This window comes from Dendropsophus ebraccatus, chromosome 11, assembly GCF_027789765.1.
Source record: "Dendropsophus ebraccatus isolate aDenEbr1 chromosome 11, aDenEbr1.pat, whole genome shotgun sequence".
Lineage (NCBI taxonomy): Eukaryota > Metazoa > Chordata > Amphibia > Anura > Hylidae > Dendropsophus > Dendropsophus ebraccatus.
Window position 1 is genome coordinate 38,810,547 of NC_091464.1, and position 20,674 is coordinate 38,831,220.

Consider the following 20,674-nt stretch of genomic DNA (forward strand, 5'->3'; position numbering starts at 1 on the left):
GGCTGGGATATAGATGACAACGGGCATGTTAAACAACATTTCACATTACCTAAGTGGGTGAGCAGTATTATCATAGATTTTTTTTTTTAAAGGGCAACGCCAGATCAACTGGTGTCAGAAAGTGACAGATTTGTCATTTACTTAAAAAAAATTTACTTAAAAAATCCAGTACTTATCAGCTGCTGTATGTCCTATATATCTATGCCAATGACATACAGCAGCTAAGTACTGGAAGTAAATTACAAATCTGTCACCAGTTGATTTGAAAAAAAAAAAAAGAAAAGTTACCCTTTAAGCTACAACCTCATGGTTTTCCTATATTCATGTTAAGACGATCAAACATACAGCCAGTAATCATAGCATTGAAAACAAACCCTTGAGAAACATTAGGGGCCACTACAGACCAATGACTAAGGATGCAGTTGGGTTATGGTGCAATAATTTACCTCTACTCTTATATAACTATATATTGCTTATTTCTTTCCTCTAAACCCATAATTTCGTCTGTCCGTCTTTCTTAATGGCTCGAAAAGTTTAGAGCTATTAAGACGGACAGGCAAAATTATAGGTTTATTGGAAAGAGAAGATATAAGAGTAGGGGCAGATAAATTATAATTTTATATGTATGTGTGTGTATGTATATAGTATTATGTATGTGTATTATATATAATTATTTTTTTTGTACCACATTTTATCAGTTTTTTTTTGTCTACAGGTCCTATGCAGCAATGTGGCATCATAGAAACTGACTGCAAACTTGCAAAGTTTGATTTTGCAGACATATTGGCATCCATCTGTCTCCTACTTCTATGTCTCTCCCCTACTGAAGATATGCTGGTAGGAAATAGTGGACAGTTAGAAGCTTTATGTGTTGCATGCCATGTGAAGGCATTTCCAGTTAATACATAAAAACTAGATAAAAACCTCAAACACCTGCAATAAAACCTGTACAGACACTGGATTTTCAGAAGTATAAAGAAAAGAGTAATTTAGCCCAAAGATGGTCTACACAAACCTCTAGACTACAGGACTAACAGTTCAAAGGTCGTAACGATTCTAAATTATTTAAAATTCGACAACCGCCCCAACAAATCAATAATTCATTACAGTGATTTCCTGACTAACAATGTGTATGTGACACAGAAATATCCGTCACATATCACTAGGCCTAAATAACATTCAGCATTTAGGGATTCTGAAGATAGGACAAATGTATGCAAGAGAGTATGTGCAGCTGGTGAGTCCGGATACAGAACCTGTACTACTTCTGAGGTGCTGCCAATGATAGGTCAGTGTTACAGTACTGAACATTCTTTGGTTGCTTCTTAGGTACAAGTATTTATGGATATAAAAGCAGGAGGCCCACCGCTGGCTTTGAAGGGACCTCTATGAATTTATGTTCCTAAAAGTGAGCCATCATCTCCAGAAATACAATGGTGAATCTTCTAGCAGTGGTTGATCTGTCATCATTATGCATACAACTCATCCAGGATGTCACGAGGCATCCTGGAAACCATCAGATTTACTATTCACTAAGGGTCCTTTTACACAGAGCGATAATCAGTAGAGATGAGCGAACCCCGAGCATGCTCGAGTCGATCCGAACCCGAATATTCGGCATTGGATTAGCGGTGGCAGCTGAACTTGGATAAAGCCCTAAGGCCGTGTGGAAAACATGGATATAGTCATTGGCTGTATCCATGTTTTCCAGACAACCTTAGAGCTTTATCCAACTTCAGCAGCCCCAGCTAATCAAACGCCGATAGTTCGGGTTCGGACGGACTCTAACCCGAAACCGGTTCGCTCATCTCTAATAATCAGACTAATAGGCCCGATTTGGCCAATTATCGCTCTCTATAATAGAGACAACAATCAGCCAATAAAGTGATCGGCTGATTGTTTCTTTAGGCCCTGACCTAAAATCATCGCCTGTCGACTACGCATCACTATGTGTAATAGCAATGCGCGGCTGGCGGCTGACTATTTAACAAACTGTTTACACTCCCGCTCTCCTCCTGCGTTCTGCGTGCTTTGTCCCCGACCCCACGCTTTGCAGCTTCAGAGTGGCCAGTCTCAGCTGACAGGCCACTCAACCAGTCACTGGGCGTGGGGGTCCCAGCCAGCGACTGGCTGAGCCTGTTAGCTCTGACACGCCACTCTGATACTGCAGGGCGCGGGTTTGGGGAGGAAGCATGTAGAGCAGAGGAGGAGACCAGGAACATGCAGAGGTAATGTAAATACTTTTTAGGCAAGGGCTGCACGGACATTGCTAACAATGTCCGTGCAGCCCTTGTTAAACAATTATTGGGCCGTGTAATAGGCCCAATAAACGAACCCCAATCTAGTAGATCAGCGCGCGTTTACAGTATTGATCAGGCCCTAGGGGTCCTTTTAAAAAGACAGATTTATCTGGCAGATGTTTTAAGCCATAGCCAGGAACAGACTATAAACAGAGAACAGGTCATAAAGTCTAAATGTTACACCCTTTGATAAATCTCCCCCTAAGATTTCTCCTCTTTTCAAATCCATTCCTGGCTTTGGCTTTAAAAATCTGTTAGATATCGGTGTCAGTAAAAGGACCCTACCACTATTAAATATGTAAACATAAAATTACTTATTCTTTAAATATTGATTTTATGTTAAACATATTTAAGAATTGTTGGTGACATCTATATTATTAAAAAAATCCTAATATCTTGCAGTTTTCATTCTCACCACTGGGGCTAGAACTAAGCTTAGACTTCCTGTTGTGTCTGTGGTGATAAGAGGAGGCTGCTGTAAAGTGATCTGTGAAACATTACAGCGACATGTGCAGGCCCGGATTGGTAATCTGGCAAAGCGGGCAAATGCCCGCTGGGCTGCCAGGATTACCAGTCCGGGGGCCGCCGGTCCTGCCCCCCATGTGCACCGGCCCTCAGCAAAGGCTGCAAGAATAGCGCAGCCGGCCGCTGCGCTATTCATTCAGCCTCTGCAGAGGGCCGGTGACCTGGCCCTTTAACTGTGAGCGTTCAAGATGAACGCTCACAGTCTGCAGCAGCCGCGCTCTGACTGACAGAGCCAGGGAGCCATTGGCCCCCGGCCCTGCCAGTCACTCCTGTGGCATGTGCCCCCCCGGGCCGGTTTTCGCGGCTGAAAGTTGTCAGGGCCGGCCCGGGGTCGCAGACGTGCCGCGCGCAGGCACGTCTGCAGGCACCTCTGCCAGGCCCCCAGCGGTGACGTCACTTCCCTGACGCGGCGCTGAGGGCCTGTGAGGAGAGACGCCGCCGCCGCGCTGCAGCATAGAGAAGAAGCTGCAGACTGAAGATCCGGGACCAGGAGGAAGAAGCTGCTGGGAGCGAGGTGAGGTGAGAATGTTCTTTTTTTTTTTTTTTTTTTTTTTAACCCCTTCACATGTGGCCATATGGGGGGTCTCCACAGGGGGGCTATTCTATATGGGGGGATGGCTGTCTGGGGCTTTACAGGGGCTATTCTCTATGAGGGGATGCAGGGGGGCTATTATTTATGCGGTGATACAGGGGGGGGGGGGGGTGGCTGGCTGTCTGGGGCTTTACAGGGGGGCTATTCTATATGGGGGTTGCAGGGGGCTATTCTCTATGAGGGGATGCAGGGGGGCTATTCTATATGGGGGGATGCAGGGGGGATATTCTATATGGGGGGTGCAGGGGGGCTATTCTCTATGAGGGGATGCAGGGGGGCTATTATTTATGCGGTGATGCAGGGGGGCTATTATTTATGCGGTGATGCAGGGGGGTGGTGGCTGTCTGTCTGGGGCTTTACAGGGGGGCTATTCTATATGAGGGGATGCAGGGGGGCTATTCTATATGGGGGGATGCAGGGGGGCTATTCTCTATGAGGGGATGCAGGGGGGGCTATTCTATATGGGGGGATGTACAGCAGGGGGGCTATTCTATATGGGGGGATGTACAGCAGGGGGGCTATTCTATATGGGGGATGCAGGGGGGCTATTCTATATGGGAGGGGGATGCAGGGGGGCTATTCTATATGGGAGGGGGATGCAGGGGGGCTATTCTATATGGGGGATGCAGAGGGGCTATTATATATGGGGGATGCAGGGGGGGCTATTCTATATGGGGGGGGGGGATGTATAGATGAGGATGTTGCTGGAGCATGAAGCCTAAAATGTCTGTCTGGCAGATCCGGTGGAGAGGAGTCATGGCCAGAGAAGCCTTCATGATGGCCGGAGCCAGATGGAGAAGAAAAGGAAAAGTGGACGTCTCTTCATGCAGAGAAGACGCCTACTGTGAGTCACATGATGTAACTGCACTACTATCACTTACAAAGTCTGCAGAACCTTTACACAGCTGGGATCTACCTCTATATCGGGGTGTCAAACTCAAGCCCTCCAGGTGTTGCAAAACTACAATTCCCAACATGCTTTAGCTGTCCAGGCATGCTGGGATTTGTAGTGATGTAACAGCTGGAGGGCCGGAGTGTGACACCTGTGTTCTATGGTCACTGCTGTGGTAGAATATTGGTCTTTATATAGTGGCTATTATTTGATGACAGTATAGTGGTATTGTCCAGTCACACTATGGTGGGAGTAGTGGGCATGGTGTGATGGTATAGTGGTATTATCCAGTCACTGTATGGTGAGGGTAGGTATGGTATGGTATTTCTCGTCCTGTGTATTCTGGTATTATTGGTAATATAAGTGTTGCATATAGTGGATTGTATTCAGTCACAGTGTAGCGGTATTAGTCATTATGTGGTGGTAATGGCCGTGCTCATGGTGTGGTGATATTATTTGTTGCTTATATACTGGTAGTATAGGCAATATTGGTGGGTTTGCTTAGTAACAGTATGGCAGTAACGTGTACAGTGTGTTGATATTTGCTTACTGGTGTTATTAACTATGAGAGTATCATGCACAGAAAGTTCTTACCTATGTTTCCAATATGTATCCTAAAACTTGTCCTGGGGCCCTACTGATAATGTAGAGATAGATAGATAGATAGATAGATAGACAGATAGACAGATAGATAGGAGATAGATAGATAGATAGATAGATAGATAGATAGATAGATAGATAGATAGGAGATAGATAGATAGATAGATAGATACCCAGTAGGAAATGTCTATCTAGCAGCTTATTATGTAGCTCTGATTACACAAGAGATCACAACCAGCAGACACATTTTAATAATTAAAACCTTACTACTTATACCACCATTATATGGAGTGCAGATATAGTCAGGATAAAAGAGATTTAAAAAATATAGTAACTTTTGTCCAAAAACAGCACCACCCCTGTCCTCAGACTGTGTGTGGTATTACAGCTTGGCTCCATTCACTTCAATGGAACTGAGCTGCAATACCTTACACAAACTGAAAAAGAGTGTGGGGCTGTTTCTGGAAGAAAGTGGCCATGTTTTTCTCCTTTAAAGGGAATCTGTGAGGTCCATACCAGGTCTAGGGCTATAGATCTCAGTAGACAGATGTGAGGGAGATATCACTGAACTTTAGTCCAGTGTAAACTTTTATAATTGTCCTTTTCATTACTAACTAACGTTTCAGAACAGCAGCGGCAGCAGCAGCACCCTATATGTCCATCAGTCAGAGCAGGCAGGGGCGGGGCAGAAGGTGCTGCTGTGGCTCCACCTCTGTGACACTTCAGCTGGTAATGAAAATAATGATTATAGAAGTTTACACTGGACTAAAGATCCAGTCCCTTATCTGTACGCTGGGATCTACAGCTGTGTACCTGGTATAGACCCCACAGGTTCCCTTTAACGGCTAAATGAAGCAGAATTTGCTACATCGCATATTTTACACGGCTATCCATGATATGGTATGTGGGCTGCTGGGGTTTGATTGCCAGGGCTGATTTTAAGTCCCAGTCCGGCCCTGGACATGTGACACCAATAGATAGAGGAGACAATAGCAGGTCCCTGTGGAATTACCTCCTCAAAGGTCACAGAGCGCGCTTAGTAATGTTTCACATCAATCTCAAGTCTATGTATTGTCTATGTCCATGAGTGTTGCTGTAAAGCATGTCACTAAATGCTGTTAACAGCAGCCCAGGCAATATGGTAGCCTCCATAATAATGTACAAAAAAGGATGGATATGCTATGAGGTCTATGATGTCACCCACAAACTATTATTGCATCCACTTAAAGGGGTACTCCGGGCTGGGGTCATTTTTATTGTATGGCCAGGGAGGGGGTGGATATAGAAGGCACCAGTCACTTACCTCCCTGGTTCCAGCGATGGGTCCCGGATCGCACCGCCCTGTTCTCCCGTCCAGCCTGGTCTGAGCTGCGTCTTGAGACGTGACGTCTCAATGCAGCTCAGCCATTTAGCGGCCAAGGCGGGACTCCGCTACGACGGCTAAATGGCTGAGCTGCCCTGAGACGTCACGTCTCAAGCTGCAGCTCAGTCCAGGAAGCGGTAGCCAGATGGGAGAACGGGGCGCGCGATCCAGGACCGAGGGCTAGAACCGGGGAGGTAAGTGACCGGCGCCTTCTATATCCATCCCCCCCACACACACACACACACACACACACACACACACTATTCCTTGCTTGGTATTTTACATTACACAGATAAACACTGGCCAAAGCTAATGTAACCCTATGGTACCATATAGAGTTAATGTAATGTTATGCTAAATACCAAAAAACACAGTCCTAATCATCATGTAAAATAAACCAACCACAAAACACATACATTCACAACAGCTTATACCAATAACCACATAATGTAAATGTATTTGTCCTCATATTGAAAGGCACATATTAACATGCTGTGATTCTTCCCTTGTGGTCACTGTTACAGTAGAGCATCTACCTTATATTATAGGGATAGACAAGCAAGATACTAGCAAGGAGACTTGGTACCTTCTGTAAAGGTGCCCATACACCCTCAATAACTATCAACGGACTGACAGTTTTTGCTTCCGGCCTTTTCATACACCTGAACGTTCAGCACGGTTCAGTACATTTATGTGTGTGGTTGACGGTAGCTAAAATGCTCACAGACCAAAAGGGGTGGGCTGCAAAAATCCAAATAGCCTGATTCTTCTCTCAGGAGTCGGGAGGTCTCTATACAAGCCCCCACCCAAAGTTCGTATGTAAAACGGGCCAGTAAACGAGCAAGCAGATGCCCACTCCTCGGCTGATTTGATCTTCTGTGCGGCTGGTAAAATCATAGTTATCGGCCACACAGTGCCGAAGAATCTTTTGATGCTATACATTATATTATTATTAATAAACAGGAGATGTGCAGCCGATAATGCATTTTAATGGCCGCATAAACGATACAGCAATCATTTGTGCATCCTGGCGGTGCAATTTATCATGCCTTGTAAAGGCACTGCAAACAAATCGCCATTCGTGCCGACCGGCACTCGCTTGCAGCCTACAGAGCCGCATATCACGCAGTGTAAGAGGACTCTAAGGGTCTATTCACACGTACAGGATGCATTCAGTCAGTATATTTTCCTGGATGAAAATCTGGATCCTCTATTTTTTATCCGCAATCTGCAAAAAATGATCCATTTTGCATCCTTATTGTGTTCCGTATTTGTATCCGTTTATTGCCGATCCACAAAAAAAAAAAATAAAGGTGTGGTGAAGAAAAAAAGAGGGGGTGGCAAAAATGATATTGTTTGCTGTTCCAACCCCCCAAAAAAGGTCACATGGTCGTCTGGGGGCCATTTTACAGTCCTTTCTATCAGGCAGGAGGAGCTTGGTGATGTCACAAAAAACGGATCCGTGATTACGGAACGGACACCCCAATAGAAGTCTATGGAGAGCACAAAATTTGCAGAGAGTACATTGCAATCCACAAAACCATCCGTGTTTTGTGGATTGCAATGTACTCTCTGCAAATTTTGTGCTCTCCATAGACTTCTATTGGGGTGTCCGTTCCGTAATTACAGACTGTATTACAACATGTCCGTTTTTGGGGGTTTTTGCCACAGATTGCGGATCTGCAAAAAAACTGGATGTATGAATAGCACCATTGAAAATAATGGGTTGTAATGGATTCCGTATTTCCTGGTCCGGGAAAACCGATGGAAAATACTGACGTGTGAATTAGGCCTTAAGCTGTTTTTCATCATTTAGCTACAATGATATCTGCAGAATAAAATCTACAGCTTCAAATTAGCTACATCAGACCTGCTGCAGATCCTATGCATGTGAATTGACCTTCAAGGGTATTATCCAGGAATAAAAAAAATGTCCACTTTCTTCCAGAAACAGCATCACTGTTGTCCTCAGTTTGAGTGTGGTTTTGCAGCTCTGTTCCTTTAAAGTGAATAGAGCTGAATTGTAATACCACATAACCTCAGGCCAGGGGTGGTGCTGTTTAAGCAGGAAAGTAGATCTGCTTTATCTCATTCAGGACACCCCCCCCCCCCTTTAAGGAGGACCTATAACCAACCAATAGGAGTTAAGAGTTGGGGGTGGAGTAGGAAGATGGAAAATGCTCTGTTGCATGAACATCTCTAACTTGATCCTGGACTGCCATATATAATTCACAAAAATATCCACACAAACAACTAAAATATTTAATTATAAATTTACTTGTAATTCATAAAAAAAAAAATCTTACTTCTTCCTCTTTGATTTTAATCTTTCTCTTCTCCTCTACCGCCACCCGCTTCTGCTCTTCTCTTATGCGCTGCTCCTCTAGTTTCTTCCACCGCTCTTCTATTTGTTTCTCATACTGTAGTTTTGCTCTTCTTTCCTTTTCAAAAATTTGTTGCTCTCTGACAGCTACAAATAAGAAAAGAAAAAGAAGAGAAAAGTGACTGCGGGCGCAGATAAGACCATAAAATGCACCAACAAGGCAAAGCTTGTAATGCTGGGACAGGCACAGTGAATGTTGTCCTGCATTACTCATTAATGACAAAGGTTACTTAACAGGGTATTTATTGGAAAGCATACTACTGCAATTGTGCACATACAAGCTGGTATCCAGAGGGTATGGTTGTCCTTGTTTATCATAAAATGTCATAGCAACTAGTAAGCTGCGTTTGGTCCACTAACCTCAATGTGCATGTTGCAAGTATGTCATGGCATACATTATTCTGGAGGGCGATACATACCGCTGACATAAGAGGGAAATGTGATGTGAAGAAAAACATTAGAATCCATACCAGACACATAAAACATCAACTTTAGTGCAAAAACATTAACAAACATAAATTTAAATGATATATTTAGTACACCTAGACATCTGTCCATTAGTACTGGTTCCTATTGTGATCTATGGTATCACACTAGGAACCAGTACCAGTTTGTTTGATATTCTGAAATAGCAGCGCATATGCTCTTTTTGTACTTTTTTTTTTTTTACCCTTTTTTGTATATCTAATAACGCCTGTTCTATTTTTTCTTAAAGGAAAAAAAAAGTCATCAGAAAATGACCTATTATTGTTTAAACCATGTTTTTGACCATGTGATGTTCATAGCTCAGCCCCCTCCCTGTGAAAGGATCTTTGGAAAAGGTCATAGAACACACCCAGACAACTTTACCTTTCATATTATTGGGACAACTCCTGTCTATTGTTGCCTATGCTAATGGGGCTTGCTGTAAAGCTTTCTAAATGCTGTTAAAACAGCTCAGGGATGATGTCTGACTCCATAAGGTTAAAAAAAAAAAAAGTACCGTAAGGGTGCCTTCACACCTACCAGATCCGTAGCGGATCTCACTTCTGCGGATTCGCAGCGAGATCAGCTGCGGATTCAGTACCATTGATGTCTATGTTAGCACATACTCGCAGCAGGATTGACATCCCGCTGTGATTATGTGCTTTAACCTCCTGGCGCCCATAGCCCCGCCGCTCGCATCATCCCCGCCGCCCGCATCCTCCATCCCGGCCCCCCATCAGCACCGCCGCCTGCATCCTCCCCGCCGCCGGCATTCTCCATAATCCCCGCCGCCCGCATCCTCCATCCCTACCGCCCGAAGCTGAGAGCATACAATACCAGCTCGGCGTCGCGGCTTCAGTGAGGCTCCCGGCTCTGGTCCCGCTCAGCCGATCAGCGCATGGGAACACTGATCAGCTGAACGGGACCGGGAGCCTCACTGCAGCCGCGCCGAGGAGCAGGTAATGTATGCTCTCGGCGGCGGGCTGCAGGATGCGGACGGTAGGGATCGAGGATGCGGGCGGCGGGGAGGATGGAGGATGCGGGGAGAATGGAGGGCCGGGATGGAGGATTCGGGCGGCGGTGCTGATGGGGGGGCTGGGATGGAGGATGCGGCAGCAGGGATGATGGGGGCGGGGATAGAGGATGTCGTTGGCGGGGCTGATGTGAGCGGCAGGGCTGTGTGCGCCAGGGGGTTAAAGCACATACGCACAGCGGGTTAACAATCCCGCTGCGAGTATGTGCTAACATAGGCATCAATGGTACCGGATCCGCAGCTGATCTCGCTGCGAATCCGGTAGGTGTGAAGGCACCCTAATACAAAATTAGTTATAAAATAGGAAAAAGTCCCTAAAATCTGTTAAAAATTTTTTTTAGACAAAACACTGCCTTTTTAATGTTGCTTCTGTTATTCGAAAAATAAATGAGAGGACAAGGAACAGAGTAAAACTAACATCTAATTGGTCAATCTGCATAAAATATAAAAACAAGAAGGACCACCTGCAACAAGGGATGTAAGTGTCTAAAATTTGTCTTGAAAAAGAATGTGACAGGTGCATTTCTACTTACCAAGACATTTCTCTCGCTCTTCCCGTCTTTCTTTGGCTAGCCTCTGTCGCTCATCAGTCTTGAAGAGACTATCCATGCCTTAAAAAAAAAAAAAAAAAAAAGGAGATAAGTTCAGTCAATTACAATGATCTTTTATCAATATTAGGTTCCCATTAGTTTTATTCATAATGAATCATGACCATGAACTTACAGATCATGCATGGAACGCGTGAATGTCCCTGACTCCTGAGGACAATGGGCATAGCCATGTGAATCTTTGGCCACTTCTCCACTGGAATGAGGACAGTGGCAATACAGAATACAGAAACCTTTCTCTAGGTAGATAACGATCCAAGAGGTAAGTGGTGTGTGGATAATTTTAATACTACAGTATTAGAGTATGTTCACACTGAGGAATAGGCAAGGAATCGAAGAAGAAAATCTTCTGCTTTAAATTCCTCGTCTATTTAGCAGAATGCAAGTGGAATGAAAGCGGAATTGACTTCTATAGGATTCCTCTAGTGCAGGGGTCCTCAACTGGCGGACCGCGGTCCGAACCCGGACCGCGGAGGCCAGCTGTCCGGACCCCTGGTCAGACCTCCTAACCGCCCCGGATCCGGTCCGTCCCACTCCCCACCGCACTGCCTCCCGCCCCATAGGCGTACTGTCCTTAGTTGTCAGTACGCCTGTGGGGCTGGGGGCAGTGTCGGTCCGGCCCCCGGCTGATACGCGCTCTGTAGGGATGTCCCGGGGATTCCCCAGCAGAGCGCGCACCACAGACCTCAGTGTACGCTGCCGGCCTGTCCTTCCCGGAAGTGCAGGCCGGCGGCATACGCTGAGGTCACTGATGCACGCTCTGCTGGGGAATCCCCGGGACATCCCTACAGAGCGCGTATCAGCCGGGGGCCGGACCGACGGGAAGAGACGAAGACAGCCGCAGCGGGGAACGAGGTGCTAGGTGAGTTGTTTTTTTTTGTTTTTTTTTTTCTGTCTGGGGGGCATCTACAAGGGGAGAGCGCACAGGTGGACTATATACTACAGGGGGGACCTCACAGGGGGCTATATACTACTGAGGGGGCTATATACTACTGGGGGGAGCGCACAGGGGGCTATATACTACAGGGGGGACCTCACAGGGGGCTATATACTACTGGGGGGAGCGCACAGGGGGTTATATACTACAGGGGGGACCTCACAGGGGCTATATACTACAGGGGGAAAGCACAAGGGGGGCTATATACTACTGGGGGGGAGAGCACAGGGGCGCTATATACTACTGGGGGGAGCTCACAGGGGGCTATATACTACAGGGGGACAGCGCATGGGGGGGCTATATACTACAGGGGGAGCTCACAGGGGGCTATATACTACAGGGGGAGCTCACGGGGGCTATATACTACTGGGGGGAGCTCACAGGGGGCTATATACTACAGGGGGAGAGCACAGGGGGGCTATATACTACTGGGGGGAGCTCACAGGGGGCTATATACTACTGAAGGAGAGCGCACAGGGGGGGCTATACACTACTGGGGGAGCAACAGGGGGGCTATATACTACCAGGGCAGTCACCCGCTTTGTACCTAATATCAAAGGCCTGGTGAGAGAGAAAAAAATGCCAATTTTCCCGCTAATAAGCAGCAATTCTGAATATAAATAGTTGAACGTTTGTGACAAAGTAACAAAACATGTTTCCTACTGATGTTCAGCTCGGACCTTCACCTGACAATAGACCCCGGTAAGTGGACCTTCACTAAAAGTTGTTGAGTACCCCTGCTCTAGTGGAATCCAGCCAAAGAATTGACATGTTAATTCTGTTGGTAGAAAGCGGATCGGGGGCAAAAAATTATGCTAGAAAATTCTTCCCTGTGAACAAAGCGAAAATCCCATTGAATACAACAGGACATTGCTCTGTTCATATTTTATGGGAGGAGTTTCAAGCGGAAATTAAGAGTGGATTCCACTTTAAATTCCTCAGTGTGCACATACCATTACATATAAATTTTCTGACATTTTCATCACAAACAAATGATTCTGAATTGCACGTTTATTAAACACGTGGAAATTTTCATAGAATAGGAAGCATTCCTGCAATGGGTTGAAAAAAGTCAGGTTCATGAAGTGAAAGTGAAGCATGCCAGCAGACCACATTCCTGTCCCTACAGTAGTTACAAAGGTAAAGATCACTGCGCACATGTAATTTTACTGAGGAAACTCATGGATCTGAGTGGGTGGATGTGGTTGGGGGTCCAACTATTCTTTGAAATTCTCAAAAATACTGTTTCTGTATGTTCCATGGAGTTTAGAGTTTGGTGTGTTTTTTTATTATATTTTATTGAAATGAATGAAATTACAGTATAGACCGCTCCCAGTGGCTCTCCTAAACAGGTGATTGGTGGAGTACCAGCACCCTCGCCAATCAGATATTGATCGTCTAAGAATCGGCCAGCAATATGTGTAACTGGAAAATCTCAGTTAAGTTTTTCAAAACTGCCAATTTCAGCTGGACCAGTAGATTTTTATAACTGCATGAGTGTATTCCAAATCAACCATCTGCAGATGTCAAGGCAAAGAATATTTTCAAAAATCTTAATCCTCTGTTCTCACAAAGATTAGCTCCAGCAGTTTATTCCCTTCTCCCAACTGCTCAGCCTACTGAAAAATTGGTCCGACAGAGCGTGTAATATTTAAAGGGGTTCTCACTCAAACTACTGAACAATGTGACATGAAACATTTCATATGTACAAGCATTTCTGAAAATGTACTGTTTGAGAGATAAATACTAATTTTCCATGTGCCCGCTTTGCATTGATAACCTGTTGCCCTTGGTTACATCCACCTTATGTAATCCACTGAGGTGGTCACACATGCTCAGTTCAACTGCAATACCCTGGTCTGTCCTGGAATTATTGACAGTCTCCCCTTACCATGCAAGCAAGGGGGACTGTTTAAGGCTATGTTCACAGACCGTATTTAATATGTGTATTAGTGCTATTTTGCCAAGATTTGGCAATTTTGTGGTAGCCAGCTAGTGCCCAATTTTAGCTGACTAGCAGGAGGGCCCGTTGTCTAATACAAACATATCAGACAAGGGATGATCCTCACTACATGGCTATCTTGTTCTTGGATTACAGCATGGCCAGCACCAAGGAGAACATTGACAGATTTGCTAAGTCTAGTAACAAGGGTATGTTCACACTGAGATAAAAGGCGAGAAATTGAAAATGGGAATTTACTGCGTGAAATTCCCTCTTCAGCTTTGGTGGAATAGGCACAGAATTTGAGAGAAAAAACAGAAATTCAAAGCCCCAATGACTTTTATGGGATTTCTCTAGCCAATTATTTGGGCAGAAAGCGGATCCACGGTGGAAAATTCCTTGCGGAAATTCTGCCGTGTGCATAACAGAGCGGAAATCCCATTGAAAACAATGGGACATTGCTCTGTGCATATTTTACCGGCGGAATGTCAAGAGAATACATGTAAAATTAAGCGTGAATTCTGCTTGAAATTCCTCGCTTATTCCTCAGTGTGAACATACCCCAATGGGGAATAACGTCTCCCCTAGTACAGTAAGTTACATTTATTAGTTCTGTATGGCTTTACAGGAAGGCAGCCTCTACATTGGGTTTGACAGGCTAACTAGTGAAGGAGTTTCACACTACATAAAGCCAGTTGTGTGATGTACATGGAGACTAGAACCCTTCCCACTATAAATCCTTCTCTTCACCTTCCATGTATTGTTGATTTAATTACTACTCCGACATACAAAGGGAAAACAAGAAGCCCAGAGGATTGTGACTGAGCCGCCCGGGATCATGGGCAGTCCGAGAGCTCACTTACTGTGTAACCACATCAAACAGCTACAAAGACACAAAAAAAAGACACCCGAGATTAACTAAACAAACACCTCACAATAGAGAAGAAAGAAAATATCTTACGCACATTTAAATCAATCTCATGGCACTTCCTGTGTTTCTAGGCCTTCTCTTACCATAGCAGATATGCTTTATCCAATGTTTGGTCATGTGGACAACCTGCACCCAATTCTCTTCTAATAACTCATTGCCACATAGCACATCAGCTGAGAACTGTCATTTTGTAGGATACTTTCACCGGTATAGAAAATGCCATAGAAAAATGCATGTAAAGTATCATAACTTAAAGTTGAGGTCTTTATTAGACCCATTGGCTACTACAGACCCAAAATGGCCAGTCCTCCCCATACACAGGAACGTTTGGCACGGCTGAGCCTTCCTGTGTTCTCTATGGGGAATGGAGGGCTAAGCCGCAGCCAGAGAGTTCTGGATGCGGCTTTTTTCTCACAGAACAAAGGGGTCAGGCTGTAATTTTCCATAATCTGTCAGTGGTTGGTCAGAAGAGCCCCATACAACCTACTGCCTGCAACTGGCAATAATGTATAGTATATGGGGACCTTCAGACCATATTCACACACCCATAGTCCTGCCCATAACCGTGAATCCGTAGCTGTAGACCCCTTAATTCAAGATAGGGGATCAGTTGTGCAAATGTGGGTCAGATTATCGATTGCCTGTATTTTCCACGACATGCATCCTGGCCCCAGCATGGACCCGTAACATGCACAGATGTGTGTATAAGGCAATAGAAATGAATGGGTCATTACTTTCTGGCCAATGTGTGAAAGGGGCCCTATTCTACACTGACCACTGAATGACCACTGTGTTACTTTATTACTATTCTGTTGGCTCATGTAGACAAGATAGCTTCTCGTAGGTCTCACAGATAAGATGGAGGTACAGCCATGCTCTTAGAAGCACATCCTACCTCATACCAGATGCCCTATAAAATTAAAGGGTACCTGGCACAATGCTTCTCTCTTTAGAATAGAGCTCATGCGCAGAATTCACTGGAGAAAAAGCATTGTATTTGGCTGTGAAACCTTACATCTTCCTCCGATCCCTTTCTATGACAAGTTGTTTACATCCCCTTTTGCTGGATTTTTTCTGAGATTTCCCTATTCTTGGTACACTCTTCAAACCATTAGGCTGCGTGCACACTACGGAATTGCCGCGTATAACCCGCGGCGTATTCAGTCGCTCGTCTCCGCACGCGGCGGCGCGCATTTCCGGCCGTGCCATAGACACTATTCTATGCACGGGCGGATTCCGCGTTCCGTCGAAAGAATTGACATGTCAATTCTTTCGACGGAACGCGTAATCCGCTCGTGCACAGAACAGTGTCTATGGCACTGGCGGAAAAGCGCGCCGCCGCGTGCGGGGACGAGCGACGGAATACTCCGCGGGTTATACGCGGCAATTCCGTAGTGTGCACGCACCCTAACACATGAAAACTCCATAAGGTTGGCAGTGGTTGAAATCCTGTGCATGGTTAGTCTGGTACTGATGACCGTGCCTCATTCAGCCACATTTCTCCACCATAACATAGATTTACCCAGACTGATCCACAGAAAACTTGCATAGTAGAGTTTATGCTGCACTCCAAGGTCATAGGTCTCATTTCTGTACAGGAAAGCTCCAATTGTGAAAGGAAACTTTTTTTTTTTTTTTTTTTTTTTTTTTTTTTAATAAAGTGACCACTCATTGCCTCTTAAAGCTGAATTCTCACACGCCAAGACTATGTCCCCATGCATTTACAAATACCCACGCCATTTTGCTTATCAATCTCTTCAACTTTGCATGGGCACTGGTGAACGCTGGGGGAAGGGGATGGGCTCAGCTGGTTGTATTCCTAGGTATGCAAGACCATAATATTGTAATGCTTTTCAGAAATTAGTACCATAAGAAATTACACTATTGTGGTCATGGGAAACAAAAACCTTAGGTAATTTACATATCACTCTGTACAGACAGGCCCCCTCAGAATCTGCCGTGTCTGTTATACCAATAGTTATGCCTACTGCGGATGCAATCTTGCACTGTACTTACATTTGCTGTAAAGTGCACAGCAGACTTTAGTTTTGCATTATCAGCCATTGCAGGCCGCAGAGGAGATGACTGCAGTGCTATTAATGAGATTACTGGACAAAGTCAACATACTGTAGGTCGTCCAGCAGTTAAGTTTGGAGATCTTACAATGCTCCATTTTTGTTTGCTGCTGCGGAAACCATGGTAATACTTGCTTGCCTTCCATCACTGCTGCAAAATATGCCAGACATGCCTATTAAATGGACTTTTATTACGTTATACATGGGTGTAGATAGAGGGTGTTCCATGTTGCTTCTGCTGTCATCACTGGGACCTATGTGATAACAGACATCAGCATGGGGCCCTACCCTTATGTCAGCTAAGTGAGCCTAAAAAAAATAAATAATCTATGCATATGTATGATACTATCAGTTGTTATGACAACAGAAGATAAAGCAGCAATCATAGGGGGAAGACTTTTTTATTCCACAGATAACACTACCACGATGCTCTCCCTAGCCTGCACAGGATGACATCAGGGAATAATACATTCCCTGCATGTTTTGCACCCCTTCCACTCCACAGCATGCTATATCATTCTATAGTTACAGCTTTATATATTTTACATGTTAAAAGAAGCTTCAGGAAAGTGGGTGGATTTTGTTTGCAGCAAGAGGCAACAAACGCCAATGGAGTCCAGAGCTGCTGAACCTTATTCTATCCCCAAAGCATTACAAGGTGTCCGCGTGCTGCAGAGAAAGCAGTATACCTTCCTCTGAGGGTAGAATAGCTCTATAAAAAGAAGATAAATATTACATAGAGGACACACAAGGAGGTCATGGTGCCCTAACCAGACAGTTTAGGCATTGTCAAGCAAAGGACAAAAAAACTATTTGCATAGAAACCATTGTGCTTAGCGTACATGAAATATATACAAAGAAAGTTTTTTCTTTATCATTTCAGAATTAATATCAGCAGGGTGTACTCACAGGAGTCAGTTTTGTGTTTACCATGATTTTCCATTATTCAAACACTGCCAAAATACCTTTAGATATCCTTTAGGGTACGTTCACACTTACCGGATCCGCAGCGTATATTCTGCAGCAGATCCGTAGCAGATTTCATTTAAATAACTGAACACAGCATCAAATCTGCACCATCAAATCTGCTGTGGATCCTGTAGGTGTGAACGCACCCTAAGGGTACAAACCCACTTGCCGGATCCGCAGCGAGTCCTCTCGCTGCGTATTTGCAGCGAGACTCGCTGCGGATCCCGGCCCTATTCTTTCAATGCCAGACAAAATAGCAACAGGGATGATCCCGGCTCCGGCTTGCTTCGGCGGTTCCCGGTGTCTTCAGCAAGCCAGAGCCGGGATCAGGTAAAGTAAATGCTCGCTCCAGCCGCCCGCCCGCAGCCTCGGCCGCCTGTTCGCAGCCCCGGCCGCTCTACCTCCTCCCACCCCCGCAGCCCCGGCCGCCCAATCGCTCCCCCGCAGCCCTGGCCGCCTGATCGCCCCGCTGCAATTTTGTCTGCCATTGAAAGAATAGGGCCGGGATCCGTAGCGAGAGGACTCGCTGCTGATCCGGCAAGTGGGTTTGTACCCTTAAAGTAGATCTCAAAAACTAACAAAAATTCAGAGAACACCAGTCCCCCAAATATAAATGTAATTGCGAAGATCAGCAAGACCATCCTTATGAATGACTATTCCAATACTCCATCTAGAACAAAGAAAAATCAGCCCAAAAATCCAAATATCCGAACCACATTTACCTACCCTAAACTCCCTGTAGTTGTTGTTCCTACCGATTCCCGCTTATCATTGCTGCTTTCTTTTGTTTCGACACCAATTAAATGCCTGATCATCCAATCACCGACCATAGTGGTGACCAGTCTAGTTACTGATTGGCTGAGCAGGCACCATCAAGACGAAATAAAAAATAAAATAAAAATTGGCCAACATTCCTAGAAGATTCTTTCCCAACAATCCATGATCATAAATGCTTTACGCCATGTAAGCCCCGGTATTTATATATCTAGTCTAATACAGCATTCATTTCCACTCCAGAACACATTGTACCGCATATTTGTTCTTTTACAAAAAGTAAAGGAAAACTGATGCCAAGAACAATGTAATGATCCTGGCTACGTATAATTTGTTGTTGTGATTTCCTCAGCAGCCATCTCCGCTCCAGACAGCTGCTGCTCACACACTGACAGGTCTGTACTCGCGCTCCGCTGCAGCCGGACAAAACCAAACAGTAAGATCTCGCTAGTATGCATCATCATTATTTCTCCATGCGTCCTTGTAGAAGTCATTGAAAACAAACTAGATAGTTGGCTTCTAGAAAGAAGATGTTCTGCAGCAACTTTGTACTACAAGTGCCAACAAGCCAGGCTAGAATGACAGAATGTTTAGCTAGACAATGTCACGTCATCACATCAGCACAAGAGGTTATTGCATTCTTATAAACCTTTCAGCAGCTGGACAACGAAACGCTGCAATATCTGAGCAGCAAAATTAGTTTGTCAGCTTACTCTCCAGCCCCTCTGAGAAGGCCGAGTAACCTCCAGTGACCAGTCCCACAGATAGTGGGCAACCACAGCGCCTCCTATAGAGGGTGTCCGAGTAGACCACCTTATGCACCACCACCTCTAGCCAGAGCACCCCCCCCCCCCCCCCACAAACAACCAGAGTGCCTGGCACAGTGTCCTTACAGAGCTTCCTACACAGAAGAGACAAAGCAGACAGATAAAATACACATATGTTGTACATTTACTTGCATGGTGATTATCATAAATTTGGAGAATTACATGCCCTATAACTCCTGCATTTATTCACTAAGCAGGCAAAAAACCTGCATACACAAACCACCACCATTCTGTATATAGTACTCGGTATACACAAATGCAGGTACCCTGGTATACAATACACCAAAACAATTAGAGGAGTAGACATTTAACAGAAGATTCTTTTTGACTAAAACATCTCAAGCCTTGAACAGACCGATACATATATAAGTAATATGTCAATTTTATACCCTTGATAGCTCATCTCTCAGATGCCATGGACCATGCTGTTCCCCCTAAATATTCTACCCAGCTAGAGCCCCCCCCCCTTACATTCAGTGCCCAAGCAGAACAGCCCCCACAAACAGTGACAAGCCAGAGCACCCTTACAGGCAGTACCTTACCAGAGCAGCCCCCACAAAAAAAAAACAAAAAAACTAGAGCCTCTCCCACAGCATGTCCAGCTAGAGTACCCCCTACAGAACCTACCCCCAAGCTAGGGCAACCCCTACAAAACCTACCCCCGGCTAGGGCAACCCCTACAGAACCTACCCCCCGGCTAGGTCGACCCCTACAGAACCCACCCCCGGCTAAAGCAACCCGTACAGAACCCACCCCGGCTAGGGCACCCTCTACAGAACCCACCCTTGGCTAGGGCAACCTCTACAGAACCTACCCCCAGCTACAGCAACCCCTACAGAACCTACCCCCAGCTACAGCAACCCCTACAGAACCTACCCCCAGCTAGAGCAACCCCTACAGAACCTACCCCCAAGCTAGGGCAACCCCTACAAAACCTACCCCCGGCTAGGGCAACCCCTACAAAACCTACCCCCAGCTAGAGCAACCCCTACAGAACCTACCCCCAGCTACAGCAACCCCTACAGAACCTACCGCCAGCTAGAACAACCCCTACAGAACCTACCCCCAGCTACAGCAACCCCTACAGAACCTACCCCCAGCTAGAGCAACCCCTACAGAACCAACCCCCAGCTACAGCAACCCTTACAGAACCTACCCCCAGCTACAGCAACCCCTACATGCAGTGTCCAAGCAGAGCTACACCCACAAACAATTAAAGTGTCTCCCACCAGCAGTGCCCTGCCAGAGCTTCCTACATAGACAAGCGACCAGGCAGAAAGAGAAGAGAAAATACAAGAATGATAATGGAGCCATCAGTGTATGGGGATAAACAATTTAGGCCATACTTCTGTATTTATTTACTGAGCAGACAAACCCCCACCATTCTGTACAGAGCGCTCAGCAATTCAGGTCCAGAAGCCAGGTGATACTGCATGTCCTATACTGCTCCCTATATCT

The 20,674-nt window shown here is 45.4% G+C and overlaps 1 protein-coding gene across 3 annotated transcripts in view; it reads right to left on the minus strand.

Moving 5' to 3' along the window:
* The window catches only part of MAP7D2 (MAP7 domain containing 2), a 79,859-nt gene that overhangs the window by 27,544 nt on the left and 31,641 nt on the right, over positions 1 to 20,674 (minus strand). For all 3 annotated transcript variants that reach the window (XM_069946325.1, XM_069946323.1, XM_069946324.1), the window contains exons 2-3: positions 10,687 to 10,764; positions 8,579 to 8,742 (exon numbers count right to left, since the gene is read on the minus strand). In XM_069946325.1, the coding sequence (XP_069802426.1) occupies positions 8,579 to 8,742; positions 10,687 to 10,764 (242 nt within the window). The remainder of the gene's footprint in view (positions 1 to 8,578; positions 8,743 to 10,686; positions 10,765 to 20,674) is intronic.